Source organism: Aulonocara stuartgranti (assembly GCF_965226115.1).
Source record: "Aulonocara stuartgranti genome assembly, chromosome: 23".
Taxonomy (NCBI): Eukaryota; Metazoa; Chordata; class Actinopteri; order Cichliformes; family Cichlidae; genus Aulonocara; species Aulonocara stuartgranti.
The window spans coordinates 31878305-31893663 of record NC_138958.1 but is presented as its reverse complement, the minus strand read 5'-3'; the positions used below and the strand labels follow the sequence as shown (position 1 = coordinate 31893663).

Sequence of the window (15359 nt, the reverse complement as noted above, 5' to 3'; positions counted from 1 at the left end):
ATTTTTAGCTCTGGTCTTTAAGGTGTGTTATTTTAGCTCACTGTGCAGAAACAGGAACTATTTTTAGCCCTAATTTCATGCACTTTTGTTGCCTGGAAACCACATCTGACAATGTGTTAAGAGTTTTGTTGGGTCTTTTCTGCTGATTTTATTGGGTGCATATTCCTGGGTGATATCCTGCTCTGATTGGACTTGGCTGCAGGCTGGCACACAAAAGAAAATGATGTGGCTTCGAATTTGCCTGCAGGACTTGTTTCAACTCCTCCATCATTTTCATATCAATGTCCTGTTGTGATAAGATCAGATAGTTTGCATGTTATGTCCACATTCACATGGATATAGTGCCCGCATTTGACACATTTGCAAACTATGGAGGATCCCTGAAAAAAGTGAACCTAAATCACAATTCAAATGTCATTCACCTGAAATTCTGGGCAGACCACTGTAAACCTGGAACAAAGCCAAAATGTCAGGGTGCGTGGGTGGTTACATACATCTCTTCCGTGCCTGGTAGTAAATTTACATAAACACTGTGCTTCCAGTGTGTCTAGCTACTTCATGACAGTTCCACAAAATTGATCATATTACTGTATCTGCCCTCCTGAAAGAGACATTTATGATTACAAATATTAAATTAACCCTTTAAGGTCAAGTGAACAACACAAGCAAATCCTCTTTTCTATAACAGATGTCCTGTGAATATTTTCATGCAAATCAAGTGAGGCGTGTGTAATGGATTGCTTCCCGGCTTCACATTCTGTCTCCATTCAGAGGGTAAATGTGCATTGTTTTCCCCTTGGTTAAAGCAGACTGTACAAAAATGCACTCCAACTCCATTATGCTGTAAAACCTGCAGCAACGGCTGTACTAAACAAAGAGAAAGGAGGCAGATTCGTTGTAACAGGCAGCCCCCTCAGTCTCGCTTGTGCACACAGGAAGGACAGACAGATTTGTACTTGAAATTTTTCTGCAACTGTTCACTCAGACAGTAGACACTATAGTTGTGGATAATATGTTCTCTTTATAGATCACATGAAGAAGGGAAACATTTGGGTGATTATTGGCTTGTTCTGTGCCGTGCAGAGCTCTTGTCGGATAGAAGGAATGTGACCACTTTGAAGACAGAAAGTTATATCACACCCTTGGTTGACTCTTGGGTTTTAAAAGTGGCCAGGGGAGCCTGCAAAGCTACAGTGGCAGATGACCAGAGGGATATTTGGATATTTTCTGGGTATTTTTCATATAGTTTGTTCCTAATGTTAGCTTTAGCTTCACTCTTAGCCCCAAATGCATTCAACTTACTTTAAGATTTTAATCAATTTTACACATTATACAGCATGCACTGTGTCATCTGTGCAGGTCACTCAGAGTCACTTGCATGCTGGATAATTTGAAGCCCATCTGTTTCTATACAAGATTCATTCACTGTTCACTGTGTTGTCACTGAAAGGGAACACTGCAATGACAGATGGCTGTGATTTAGGGGTGAGATTGGAAGAATGGAGGCTCTTTAATGGACCCATCAGAAGCAGCTACAGCACTCTTCCTCAGCATGATGTAGACGCACTCTTTCTCATCAGTCATTTGCTTTCAAAACAAAACAACAAACAACAAGCCCCCTTCTTACTTTTTAGTGCTTTGAATAATCAATGTCGTATTTGCTTTCACCTGCATAGGCAAGCACAGAAGTGACGAAGCACAGTTACTAAGGTTTGTGCTTCTTTAAGGATATTAAGATAATTGCCAGGTGTGATAGGGAGTGGTTGGACCTATTAGCATTTTCTTGTACTGTGTTTACAGATTGCTCCACACTAATAGCCGCTCCACTCTCACGTTACACACTCTGTATTCATTGTGTCAAAAATGGGGACACATTGGCACACTGGCTTTGAGACTTTGATGGAGGTTCCAAGCTGGTGATATTTTTTGTTTTTTTTAAGCTCATTTTGCCATCATCATATGCAGTTATCGAAAAGGTTTTTTTTTTCATCTGCCAACAGATGAATCACCAAAGCAACCTTCTCTCTTTCATACGCTTTTTTGGCATGCCAGTTAAGAAGCCAGATACTTACTGACATTTTATGATTTGTAGAGCTTGAGGCAGGGAAGTTGTGCTGACACCAAGGGATGCTGAGACCTTGAAAGATCTGTTTATACCAGCACGAATGATCTACTACTGTATGTTGCAAAAAGCTACACCATATGTTTTTGAGTCGGTAATCACTTATAAGCTTAACTAAACAGTGAGTGAACCTAATCACTGATGGACCGATAACCATTAGAGCCCAACTGATTTATTTGCAGACCGATATTATTAGCCATTATTAACTTTTCAAGACTTTCATTTATAACCCCTGATAAATAAAAAGAGATGAGAGAAACTCCTTTTAGCCATGTTTTGAGTGTTGTATAATTTATCAATTTGCAAGTTCCCTGTTCTCAACAGGTAACGCCATAGTTCCCTGTTTCCAACAGGGAACTGGTCCCTGTCGGAGATTAAATAAATAACTAAACATTACAAATCTTAGGAACTCTATTTGTGTTGCGTGAGCCTAAAAGAAAAAAAAATAGGAAGTTTTAAATAGTAGGATTTTTTTTGAAATCCCTGAATACCTACACATCCCCAGATTTATCACCCAGTAGAATAAGGACATGAGTAAACTACCATCACTCCCTGTATCACATATTTTAGCACATTGTACCATGTACATATCCAAACGTAGAGTATTTAAAACACATAGATTTAAGTGAGCGTGCACTTCTCTGTTTTCCAGACTACCACTCTGATCGGTCTGCTAAAGACGGCCCGTCTCCTACGGCTTGTACGAGTGGCCCGTAAGCTGGACCGTTACTCAGAGTATGGTGCTGCTGTCCTCATGCTGCTCATGTGCATCTTTGCCCTCATTGCACACTGGTTGGCCTGCATCTGGTACGCAATTGGAAATGTGGAGAAGCCTTACCTGGAGCATAAAATTGGCTGGCTGGACAACCTGGGGGTGTCAATAGGTAATGTCTGTTGATGATAGTTCCTTCCCTCAGTTCTCTATTTTAAAGCTGAATTTAAAAGTAGGATAGAAAAATGATTATGTTGCATTTTACAGGGAAAAAATACAACTACAGTGACCCAAGCTCAGGTCCTTCCATCAAAGATAAGTATGTCACAGCACTCTACTTCACCTTCAGCAGTCTGACCAGCGTGGGCTTTGGGAACGTTTCCCCCAACACCAACTCTGAGAAGATCTTTTCCATATGTGTTATGCTCATTGGATGTGAGTGATAACTGAATGACAGCACATACAGACAGTTAGGAAAGACATAAAGCCAAACACTGAAACTAGTACTGTTTTCATTTTACATGAAAGATCCAATGTATTTTTTAAATATAAATAAATGCACTGTTAAAACCTGCTGATATAGCATAATTGGAACATAAAGGATTCACAGTCCACATTCAGGACATCAGTTTGTGCATTTCTGGCAGTAGCAGCAACTCCCAAGGTAGGTGTTATGTATATGAAGAGATGAACCCATCTGTACTCAAAGGTCACCTCTATGGCTTCTCTCCCAGCTCTAATGTACGCCAGCATCTTTGGAAATGTGTCCGCCATCATCCAGAGGTTGTATTCAGGTACAGCCAGGTATCACCTCCAGATGCTGCGGGTCAAAGAATTCATCCGCTTCCACCAGATCCCAAACCCACTGAGGCAGAGGCTGGAGGAGTACTTCCAACACGCTTGGACGTACACTAACGGCATCGACATGAATATGGTACGAGAGGAATGGTGTTTGCACTGGTACGGAACTATAACAAAACTGGGATTGCTGTTGGGTTTTTCTCTCTGCTACTTCTTCTCCCCCTTTTTCAATTTCATTTCTGTGAGTTTGAAGTTTTGAACCCCATTTCTGCTCAGTTTCAACTATCTTGTTCTGAAAAACGCTCTTACCACATCAGTGTGAACCTATCTTGCTATGTCATTGGCATAGTGCAATGCTTTCATTATCCTGTGCAATGTTTAGCCTTAACCAAGTGAATGAAAGCCACTGTTACTGTGTGTGCATACAGTAACTCAGGCTTTTGTCATCATGAACTGTTCATGGTACTTATATAAGTTTGTTTTTTCCATGTCTGCCTCATGTCAAATGGAATGACCCCACCACTCTGGTAAGAGCAGGAGGTACATGTGCTAACACAATGTTTATACGGATGCTCCTCAGTCTTAGAGCTTCACCTAGCTGTGTCTGACATTAGTAGTGTAATGCTTTGTTAGTTTCTCCATGAGACCATCAAATACACCATGTCAAGGTTTTATTAGTGCCCCAGACATGCATGTAATTAATGGACGTGTTCTGTTCATCAGGGTGTTACACAATTTACTGTGCATATATGGACATATAGCTATTTTGTACACAACTGTGGTGAAACCATACCACATATATTTTATCGACTTGTGCATGCCTTTATTAAGGAACACACACGTAATTCTTCATGTTTCTCACAGGCCCCAGTAATCGTCTATCATTGGTAGACTTGCATGTGGCCTGTCTTGAAGTTCCTTTTGCATGAAATCTGTGTATTCAAACACAACCCCATGATATTCATCTGGTACCAGAGAGAGTGAGTGAATCATGCCTGTGAGAGTGGGCACAGCCTCGCTGGGCACTGCCAGGTTTCCCTCCCACTGTGGGAGGCTTGGCTGCACGCTCCGCGGCGGCACCTGCGCTTGCCAAATGTTGTTCAATCTTTCCTTTCCAAATGTACTAATCAGTTTTTGTTGCGAGCAACAAAAAGCATGTCAGAGCCAGAAATCCTGTTCAGGCAACATTTCTTTTGCTGTGCTTGTGTCATTGTCTAAATGACAAAAAGAAGAAATGTCTTTGTGATGTCCAGTGAACTCAAACCTCATTTTCAAGCCTTTCAGTCTATGAAAATGTACACTTATTAATAGTCAGTTCAAGTTGTCCTGGGATTTTTAAGTTTTTTGTCAGTGGTCGCTGGGTTTTTTTTTGGGTTTTTTTTTTTTTTGGGGGGGGGGGGGGGGGGGGGGGGTTATGTCTTTAAACGGTAAGTGCAAAAATAAGTTTTAATTTTAGTTCAAAAATAATCGCCTCAGGTCACTTTTTACTGTAAGGTAAATACTGTACAATCGAGAGAAAAACCCCAACAGTGTTTTAACCAAACACCTGGTGACTGTGGAAAAGAAAAACTTCCTTTTAACAGAAGTTGAATGTGATGTCACTAGAAATGGTAATTGTAATGGTAAATGTGTAGGAATGCTTCACATTTTATCGGTTCAGTATTTTTTAAATGGTATTTGTTTTTTTATCCTTTAACAACAAACAAAGGGTCAGAGTATTGGAAAAAAAAAATTATGAGCGTTACTGAGGTTAGAATTCTTAGAGGATTCTCATTATGTGAGTACATAAAGAAACAGACAGAAGACTCAAATGTCAAATCTGTGTTTTGACTTTGTGATTTCATTTATCTACAGCTTTACAGTCTCTAAATGTTCTGTTTACCTCTTATTTTAAGCTCCTCAGAGGCTCACTAAAACAGTAAAAAGACATTGCAGAGTATTTCTACTGCAGGGTTTTGAGAAGAAGGAAAGAGCACAAGTGGCAACTGTATTAAATTTCTCTGGAAGTCAAGTCAATTCGACCTACTGCTTCACCCCAAACCCAAAGTCATAAAATATAAGAAAAAAGAACCATCACATCTTACATAATATACTACCTCAATACGTCTGACCATACACATGTGTGCTTTGACTCAGGTCCTGAAGGGTTTTCCAGAGTGCCTACAGGCGGATATCTGCCTCCACCTCAACAAGAATCTCCTCCAGGGCCGTAAAGCATTTCACGGAGCCACCAAGGGCTGCCTTCGGGCCTTGGCCATGAGGTTTAAGACGACCCATGCGCCCCCTGGAGACACGCTAGTCCACAGTGGAGATGTACTTACAGCACTCTACTTTGTTTCCCGTGGCTCCATTGAAATCCTAAAGGATGACGTTGTGGTGGCCATCCTGGGTGGGTCTGCATTACTCATCTAAAGATTTACGTTAGATATGAATTGCATTCACATTAACAAACATTAACTTTAAAAGCAGCATGCTTTAAGTTAGTGGTTTTTTCTCTTTTCCATCAACCACCTGCTGATTGTAGGTTTATATAGATGGATGTCAAACTTCTTGTCTTGTCTAAGTTTAACCAAAGAGCCAAAGTATAACATTTTGTTAATAATTGTTTTTGATTGGCTTTCAGCAACAGAAAAAACATTTTTTCTTCAAATCATACTCTCATGTCTGAGGGTTTGATGAATTCTAGTGCTGTTACAGCCAGCATGAGCTTTCACAGTGCAGAAAACCCGCTGACAACAATTCAGCATCCAAGTATGCAAACATCTAAATGTTCTTAATTAGTGAATAACAATTGAATCCAGCTGATGAGCCAGCTCAAAAACACTTTAAAAGGAACCTCAAAAGAGTATGACTGATAGTCCTGTCAGTCCAGTCTGGTCGGACTTGCCTGAGTACACCTCCATCAGTGTAGATGCAGGTGGGCCAGCTAAATGAAGATGGCTCAGTTGTGCTATAATAAGGCTGGGCTGGCAGCTGAGCTCCCTATCGGGTATGTTGTTTTAACTTCAAAGAAAATTCTGATTACTGCTCCCTCACAGGCATGCTCAAGATGAAGGGAGAGGACAGAACACAGGGGGGGGGTACATATAGTGGGATGAGGGTAACAGAGAATATGTGTTAATGGAAAAAAAAGGGCACGATTTCTTTCATATAGAGACAAATGACAAAAGAAATGGGGAGGGATGAACGAGTGGGCAGGTTAGAGAGAAGAGAAGAGCAATAGAAAACAAAGAATGTGAAGTGACAGCGGAAGAAAAGAGAGTAGAGAAATTTTGTGTGGTTGTCAGCGTGGTGTGATGTAGTGCTTGATGACAGAAGCCGCATTCTGCTATCAACAGCTTCCAGATTTAATCACAGCAAATCTCATCTGGTCTCCCTGTTTTTCTCATCTCAGCTGTGGGCAGGTGTAGCCTGCTGAGCCTTTTATACGCTTGTTTTTCATTAAGGGCTCTTTTCACACAGCCAATAAGGTCTAGAGAAAGCACATGACACAATAGGGTTAGGATAAGCAAGGGCCATCACATGTAAGTCAGCACATTCTCTGCGAGGGAAGTAGATCAACACAAAAATAACACAAAATGTAAATAAAATCTCATAAATCCATATTTTAGTCAATATGAAACAAAGTTTTATCGTTATCATTTTAAGAAAAACAGGTGGAGGAACATTTTGCATCTAATTAGCTTAATTTGTAGCTCAGTAACATGTTTGGTTATAAGAAAAGCATCAGAGGGAGAGTTTCTTAGGCAGAGGTTCCCCAGTCTGCAAAACACTGCATCTACAAGTTATATATGCTATATGTTCTCCAGTAACTTTAATTTAATTTCTTCTGCCAAAAATAAATGTCCTTCATAAGCTGAAAGATGACACTTCCTGTGTCAACCTCCCCACTTGTTTCTTCTTTAGGCAAAAATGACATCTTCGGAGAAATGATACACCTGTACGCAAAGCCGGGGAAATCCTGCGCAGACGTGCGGGCGCTAAGTTATTGTGACCTGCAAACCATTCAGAGGGAGGACATTCTGGAGGTGCTGGACATGTATCCAGAATTCGCGGACCACTTCTTCACTAACCTGGAGCTCACGTTTGACCTCCGTGATGAAAATGCAAAGGTAACTTAAATAAGGCTGGCCCCACCGATTATAGCAATATAGGCTTTCATATTCAGTTCTATTTTAAAGAAATTTCTGTAATCGCTCATTTGCTGGAAGACAAGAATGAGAGAGTACTAATCGCTGGACAGAAGACATGATGTGGGAGGTTGTAATAACACGTTAAGTGAGAGAGCAGCATCGTGTGTGTGTGTGAATCCAAATGAGCTAGTTTTATCTTTTAAAAAGAGAGCTGGGAGTGCACTTTGTGTTGACCTTTGGTTATTTATTTAGAGAACTGGAAAGCAGAGAGGGACGCAGAGCAGAGGTGACACATGAGAAGAGCGTGCTAGGATTACAACAAAAACAGCAGAGACATGGTGTTCCAACAAGACAGGCAGGAGTTTATATTGCTTAGTTAAGGAAGCTTGTTGTTTTAATACCAACACAATTTTTGTGCTTCTAACATTTTTACTTCTAGAACAACAGAGGCGAGTGACACAGATATGGCACAGACTTTTACGCTGGTTCAGTCTGATCATACATCATCTCTTTATAGGTGACCTACTCACAAGAAACTGATTCTAACATGGATGACTCCAAGTGTCGAAAACGGGTCTCATACAGAAGGAAATCCTCCACAGGTCAGCGTGATGCACAAAAGCACTACTGTTGGTGGTTTTAAATGGGAAACCCTGTTTATTTTGCATCTGGATAACCAGCACACATGCTGTTTACTGTTTACTGTTACCATAGCAGTGCCATTTATTCAGCCAGCTAACACCTCAGACCTGCTGCACCCTCATTTAAATATTCCTCAGAAACATGCTGCCAAAACTGATACATACCATGGATATCTTGGCCTCCAGTAAGGTAAGTTATAAGGAGCAGTGCCTAAAAGTCGTTCCTGACCATGTAACAAGTCTCTAGTAACAACTTTAAAATGCAGAATATTGAAAAAATTAGAAATGGCTCTGCACAGAAAGTCCACATTAGCTAGTCTTCCTTTGCTTTTTGTAAAATCCAGAAAACCCATTTAAAATCCTCATAAAATCCATCTGATCTTTCAGGCCCTCTATCTTAAACACCTCATAGTACCATGTTATCCTTACGAGCACTCTTCAATACGCCTGCACGGCTTACTTGTGGTTCCCGCAGTTTCTAAAAGTAGAAGGGGAGGCAGAGCCTTCAACTATAAGGCGTTTCTCCTCTGTGGAAACGGCTTCCAGTTTGGGTTCAGGAGACAGACAGTGTCATAAAGCTTATAATTAGGATTGGATCAGGTGCCTGAACCATTTTTAGTTATTCAGGTTTTAGATGTGTCCTTGATCCAACACAGCTGACTTAAATGGCTAAATTACCTCCTCAACATATCTTGAAGTTCTCCAGAGGACTGGTTTAAATGATTCAGGTGTGTTGACCCAGGGTGAGATCTAAAACCTGCAGGACACTGGACCTGGAGGCCTGGGGTTCGACACCCCTGGGCTATAGGCTTGGACTTCCAGAAGATTGTTGTTGTTGGTGGTTGCTCTTTGTTCATCTTGTCTTTCTCCTTATGACTCACCTGGCCTCAGCAGGTGACAGCACCTACCTGAGCCTGGCTATGCTGGAAGTCTTCCTGTTAAAACAGAGTTTTCCTAATACTCCTGCCCTGTCCTTCCTCACCGGGGATTGTCAGATTAATGACAGAGTAATGTGAACATTCTCTCAGTTTTAATTTATTTACTTTCATTTGATCAACTTCTGAAAACTTAGTCATAAATTTTACATATAAAATTTGACAATCACTTTAAACTGTAAGTCTAAAGTCTGCAAATTCTTTTCACTGTTTTAGACACAGATCTGTTTGGACTTGTGTAAAAGAGAGACACACAGCATGTAAATCTGCCAAATCAAATATGGAACTACCTGCTGAGGTGACCCTTGTGAGTAAGGGAGCATCTGAAAGTAGCTTTTATTAATAATTAACAGTGAGCCTTTCATCCGAGCAACAGCAGCTGCAATTATGGATCTTATGACTAAATGACCAAAGTTTGGGTATTGAATTGTCAGCATAATTTGAGAGAAATGATCTCCAAAACCACTGTTACACTCTCTGTTTAGCCTTATTTCATGTTTTTTTTTTCTGTGACTGATGTTTCACATACCTGTACCTATCACAGAGACTCACATTCAAATGAAGTCATTTTCCTATACATGTACCTGTGCACAGAGCCTAGGTGGAGCTGAGTGTGAAGCCTTTCTCAGACCTATTTTTAGCACATCTATATTGTATCCAGAAAGATTCCAGCATTTTTTTTAAGTGGATTGAAACCACATTTGGACATTTCTAGAGAAGTGTGTCAGTGTGGATGCTAAAGTCAGTTTACAAAGCGTCTTTTGTCATGCAAAACACAGGACGCAAAGGACAAGGTACACATGCAGAGCTGCTTACTTATTACACTGTTACCATAGCAACTCATTCAGATAGCCGGGCGACATGTAGACACACGAATCCAATCTGATCACTTAACCAAATAACAGTATTGAAACTGGGCCTTAAAAGGAAGACAGCAGGCAAATCAGAGTTGCCTGATGTCTTAGCAAAGCATGTGACCTCCCTGTGTCAGGTCAGAAACTCATGAGGGCTAATGAGAATGAATTTTGGGTGATGTGTTTTTCAATGCTTTGGATGTGTTGAATGTCTTCAAGAATTCAACATTTAGTTATCACACGGTGGCCTTTTGGCACACCGTCCACTCTGTAGGAAGTCATGGTGACCTTAGCTGCGAATTCGGTTTTTCCTACAAACATTTTTGATTCTCAGGACAGTATTTTAAATAAACAGGTCTACGCAACGATGCCTCCAGGTGGTGTTTGAGTTACACTGAAGCCCACTGATGCTCCATTTAACTTGCCAAAGCTGCGCTTCCTCATTCCTAGCCCCTTCTCATGAATGTGTGCTGACTCAAGTGCAATGACAGCCTCAATGTTAATAAAAGGGGAGGTTTATAAAATAAAAAAAGCTTATTTCCAGAAAAGATACTTTAATAAAGAATGTTTTCTTACAGTTAGGCTGGGTTATATTAGGTTTCTTTGTGCAGTCATGCTCAATCATACAAACTGAAAGCAATTCTCTGAACCTTCCTATTTGCTGCGGCACTGTTAATGCATTGTGAAAGTGCTCGGCACTGACAAGCTGGACTTGTTTTGTACTTTTCTGAAGCTCACGCATGACAGAATTTAAAATACAGAGAAGTCTAAACAATTTCATTAAACTACATTAATTAATCCATCTTTTGTCACTGTCACTGGCAACAACATACAAAAAGAGAACCTCAACAATCTGACAGACCATTTTAACAGGAAGAGGCCTCTGGCTGAACCAGGCTCAGGGAGGTGCAGCCATATGTTGACTGGTTGGAGTGAGGGGGAAGAGATGAGTGGAAAGAAGAGCACAGAGAGGCTACAAACAACAAATGGGGAAAATGGGGGGAGGTGAGAATAGATAAGTGCTCAGTGCATCTCCCAGCAGAGCCTATAGTAGCATAACTTGTTTGGATATCCAGATCCAGACTTATATGGGCTCAAAATGTGGTCAAAAATATTTTGTACTTGTAAATCGGTTTTGTACTTGTAAATCAGGATTTGTATGTGTAAAAAAATTTGTGTGTGTGTAAAAAAGATTTGTATGTGTAAAAAAGATTTGTGTGTGGACTTAGCCAAAAAAACCCTGCAAGTTACAAGTACGAATTTTGACCCTATTTTTCTTCCTTTCATCTGATTGGTCAATGTCATGTCAATCACAAATGTAACAATCCAATCAGAGAAGTCCCTATATTAAACACGTAGACCTGTGACACAAAAATCACCAAACTCAGACGACCACAGACTGTTTTCCTTCGTGGTGATGAAGGAAAACTCTGGGTTGGCATGTAAAAGGGCATTTATTCCCTTCAAAGACCTGCAGTTCAAAAAAAGCACCCCTCAGACAGCCAAACCCATCTGTTCTCTGATTGGATTGTTACATTTGTGATTGACATGACATTGACCAATCAGATGAAAGGAAGAAAAATAGGGTCAAAATTCGTACTTGTAACTTGCAGGGTTTTTTTTGGCTAAGTCCACACACAAATCTTTTTTACACATACAAATCTTTTTTACACACACACAAATTTTTTTTACACATACAAATCCTGATTTACAAGTACAAAATATTTATGACCTCATTTTGAGCCCATAGACTTACTCATAACCTGTAGGAAAAAGAAGAGTTTAAAGCTTAATATGAAAAGTAGGGAGCATGTCTGTCTCTTAAATCCAAACTGGGAGCTAGTTTCACAGAAAAGAGATCCAGTAGCTGAAGGCGCTGCCTCCTAGTCGACTGTAAAATAAAATACACAAACAAGTCTGCAGTATGAGAGTGAAGAGCTCTTCTGTCAACAGTTGATACTAAGAGATTTTAAAAATATAATGCTTCATCATCATTCAGTACTTCGTACGTGAAGTGGAATATCTTTAATTTAATCTAATTGGTCACCATGGTTACGAGTCCTCTGTCACTGGTGTCACCATCTCACAGTATAACACAAGTAGGGACAGAGAAAGTAGCTAATGGTCCATTTCACAGTCTAGCAGCTGGCATATCTTGCCTACATCCATCAGGTGTGAAGATTTAGACCTCACTTCAGTTTGGAATGAAAAGCTCATGTTCACTATTCATTACTGCTGAACAAGCTTGCCTTGTAAACACACATTTGGAACATATTATGATATAATGCACAACATTAACAGGCTAGATTGTGCTTTAACATTGTTTGTCCTCACTTTAATCCCAAAGCAAGACACGTGCTACTGTTGTCAGATAACAAAGGCAACCCCCACATCCCCAGAGGAAGTCAGTGTTCCCCCAGCAGGTTTCCTGACTGCACTTTGTGCCCGTAGGCTCCCACAACCAGGACAACAAGGAGACTGCAGTCACCTACTGCAACACAAAGCAGACGAGGCAGATCTATGCTTCCTCGGCAGCTGAGAAGAGGAGAGAGTCTGCTGAGGAGGGAGAGGATGATGAGGATGAGGAGGAAGAGGAAGGCAGGGAGGAGGAAGAGGAGCAGAGGCCCTTGTGTTCTGGTGTGCTGGGCTACCCGGTGGTAAGGGACCACGCCCTGGGCCTTGGGTTGAACAGTGCTTCCAGTACACAGGCTGGAGACAACGCACAGAACCAGGAATACAAAGGTGACAGAGATGTCAGATGTATTTGTTCCTACAAATGAAGAGGTTTTTTTTATCTCTCCATCAAGTAACAAGAGATTAGTCTTTATTTCTTTCCTGTCATTCAAATAAATGTTTTTTTCTAACAAAAACCAAGTGGATAAAACACTAAAGAAACATCTGGGAAATTACTGACATTGTTCAAATACACAGTTTCCTGTAAATCTGGGGGTTTTTTCCCTGTAAAGGTTGTCACCAGAATAAGTAATTAACTTAGAAGTTCATTTTCAAGAATTCAAAAAACCCCAGTTAAAAAAGCCTGAGGGGAGGATTGTCACATCTATTAAAAATCCCAAAAAGGATTATGTGTCATGTTGAAACCTAAAACCAACTCAGTAATAAAATGTTAGAGGATTTTATCCAGCACTTGGCTCGGGACACCCCTTGTGACTGTAGGTTCGGGCCAAACTGAAGGATCTGTTGGAAACATGTTGGTAATGTGAATGTTGTTAATAGGACTGTACCGGCTGTAAACGCGCAGCAAACCGATACAGAATCCTCCTATGCATTCCGATGCAGATGCAGCTTCCACATAAACAGCTGCATCTGACTTCATTTGATCTGCACTCTCAGTAGTCAGCTGCAGTCACCTTAAATCCTCCATAAATTGGTTTAGTATAAACACACGCACAGGGCGCTCCTGAATTTTAACTGTAAGTCAAACTCAGCAGGATTCCACACTGACGTGGGAAATCTGTGTCAGTGTGTTGGTTTGATAATATCCCACAATTCAGATGTTACAGCTGTAAGAGGATTTGTTCTGGAGAGCAGAGTGATATTGATTCTTACAAACTGGCGAGAGAAATGCACAGGAAATGTCAATTTAATCTCTAGCAGAAACCCAAAAGAGAGGCAGGAAAATCCCACTGAGGTTGTGATGCAAGCTGGGGTCAGATGGGTGTTTTCCTCTCCAGTGTAAATGTCAGGAATCAGAAGGTGGTAAGCTGCTCGGAGCTCAGTAAAGCTAAATGATGAGAGGGCACAGCACATACAGTGCTTTCCCTGAGAAACCATTCTAATAACACAGATCGTTTCTTGTGCACGCGTGTGTATGCGTATTCATCTCTGCTTGCATGTCTTTCCCTCCAGAGCTCCACCCTGACGAGTGGGTGCGTCAGCATCCCGGTGAGGCTGCGGAGGAGTCGGCTCACTGCCAGGAAACACCAGCCAGGGAGGATGACAGTGACACAGAGCTCACCTATGGAGAGGTGGAGCAACGTCTAGACTTGCTGCAGCAGCACCTCAACAGGTGCGCAAGGGCAAAGGGGAAGGGTTTTGAAACAGCTTGTTGGTCATGTCAAACCAAAAGACTGCAAATGCTCTTTGTATCGTCAACACTCAGGATTACGTTGATACAGAGACTTCAGGCAACTTTAGCGGCTAAACTCAATAGTGAATTTCTAAATGCGATATAGCAACAGCAGCAGGAAAAGACCAGTTTATCAGTCAATGCTGGAGCTGAAGCTGAACGTCCCTGCAAAAGTCTGCTGAGCAGAATGGAACATGATGTCAGTCCTAAACACGTTACTATCTACATATATAAGTATATATAGCATAAGTATTTTTTTTTTCATTTTTCATTTCATTTATCATTAATCACCCAAATATGCTGCACATCCTTTCCAACTCAAGCGCTCTGCCTAGCCAGTCAGTAAAAGTCCTTTTCGCCTTCATTAGTGCCTAGGATCACATAGAAGTCACTGCAAGCCTTCTGTCTCCATTCTTCAACTCTCTGACTACTCAACTTATTCTTAGCTAACCTATTTCTTTGAATACATTCCTGCACTTCTCCATTTCCCCACCAAGTACACCAAACAGCTTCTTGGCAGCTGTTTGGTGTACTTTAGCTGTACTTTCCCACTCATCGGTAACACTTCCCTACAAACCAGAGCAGGTCTCTCTCCCTGAACTGTGCATACGATTCTTTCATCCTCAGCTTTATTTGTACTTGCTTCCTCTTCTTAATATACAGTAATTTCCTATAGACTACCGTCTGATGCTAACTAGCGACATTCTCCCCTGACATAACTTTGCAGTCTTCTCTTTCGGATTCCCCTTCTGCATAAGATGTAATCCACCTGTGTTTAACTTCCTTCATTCTTAGATCACCCTATGTTTCTCCCTTTGTGTTTACAGCCATTTCTGTCCATTTCACAAAATCCACTACCATCTGTCTTTCTCGATTTCTCACTATAGCTATACAGCATGCCCTCATCACCTCTGTTCCTTTCATCTACATGTCTATTGACATCCACTCCAATCACCACTCTTTCGCCCATGGGAACAGTCTCTACTGCTTCATCCAACTTACTCTAGAATTCCTTCTTCTAACTGACATATTCAATCTGTGACACTGACAACATTCAGCATCACCCCTTAAATT

The 15359-nt window shown here is 41.0% G+C and overlaps 1 protein-coding gene across 1 annotated transcript in view; it reads left to right on the top strand.

Annotated features, from left to right (window-relative positions):
- Positions 1-15359, top strand: part of LOC309701454 (voltage-gated inwardly rectifying potassium channel KCNH7-like) — an 88107-nt gene that overhangs the window by 63047 nt on the left and 9701 nt on the right. Inside the window, exons 7-14 of the mRNA XM_082525664.1 lie at positions 2775-3006; positions 3102-3269; positions 3569-3768; positions 5772-6024; positions 7542-7747; positions 8286-8370; positions 12650-12940; positions 14066-14225. Of these exons, the coding sequence (XP_082381790.1) occupies positions 2775-3006; positions 3102-3269; positions 3569-3768; positions 5772-6024; positions 7542-7747; positions 8286-8370; positions 12650-12940; positions 14066-14225 (1595 nt within the window). The remainder of the gene's footprint in view (positions 1-2774; positions 3007-3101; positions 3270-3568; positions 3769-5771; positions 6025-7541; positions 7748-8285; positions 8371-12649; positions 12941-14065; positions 14226-15359) is intronic.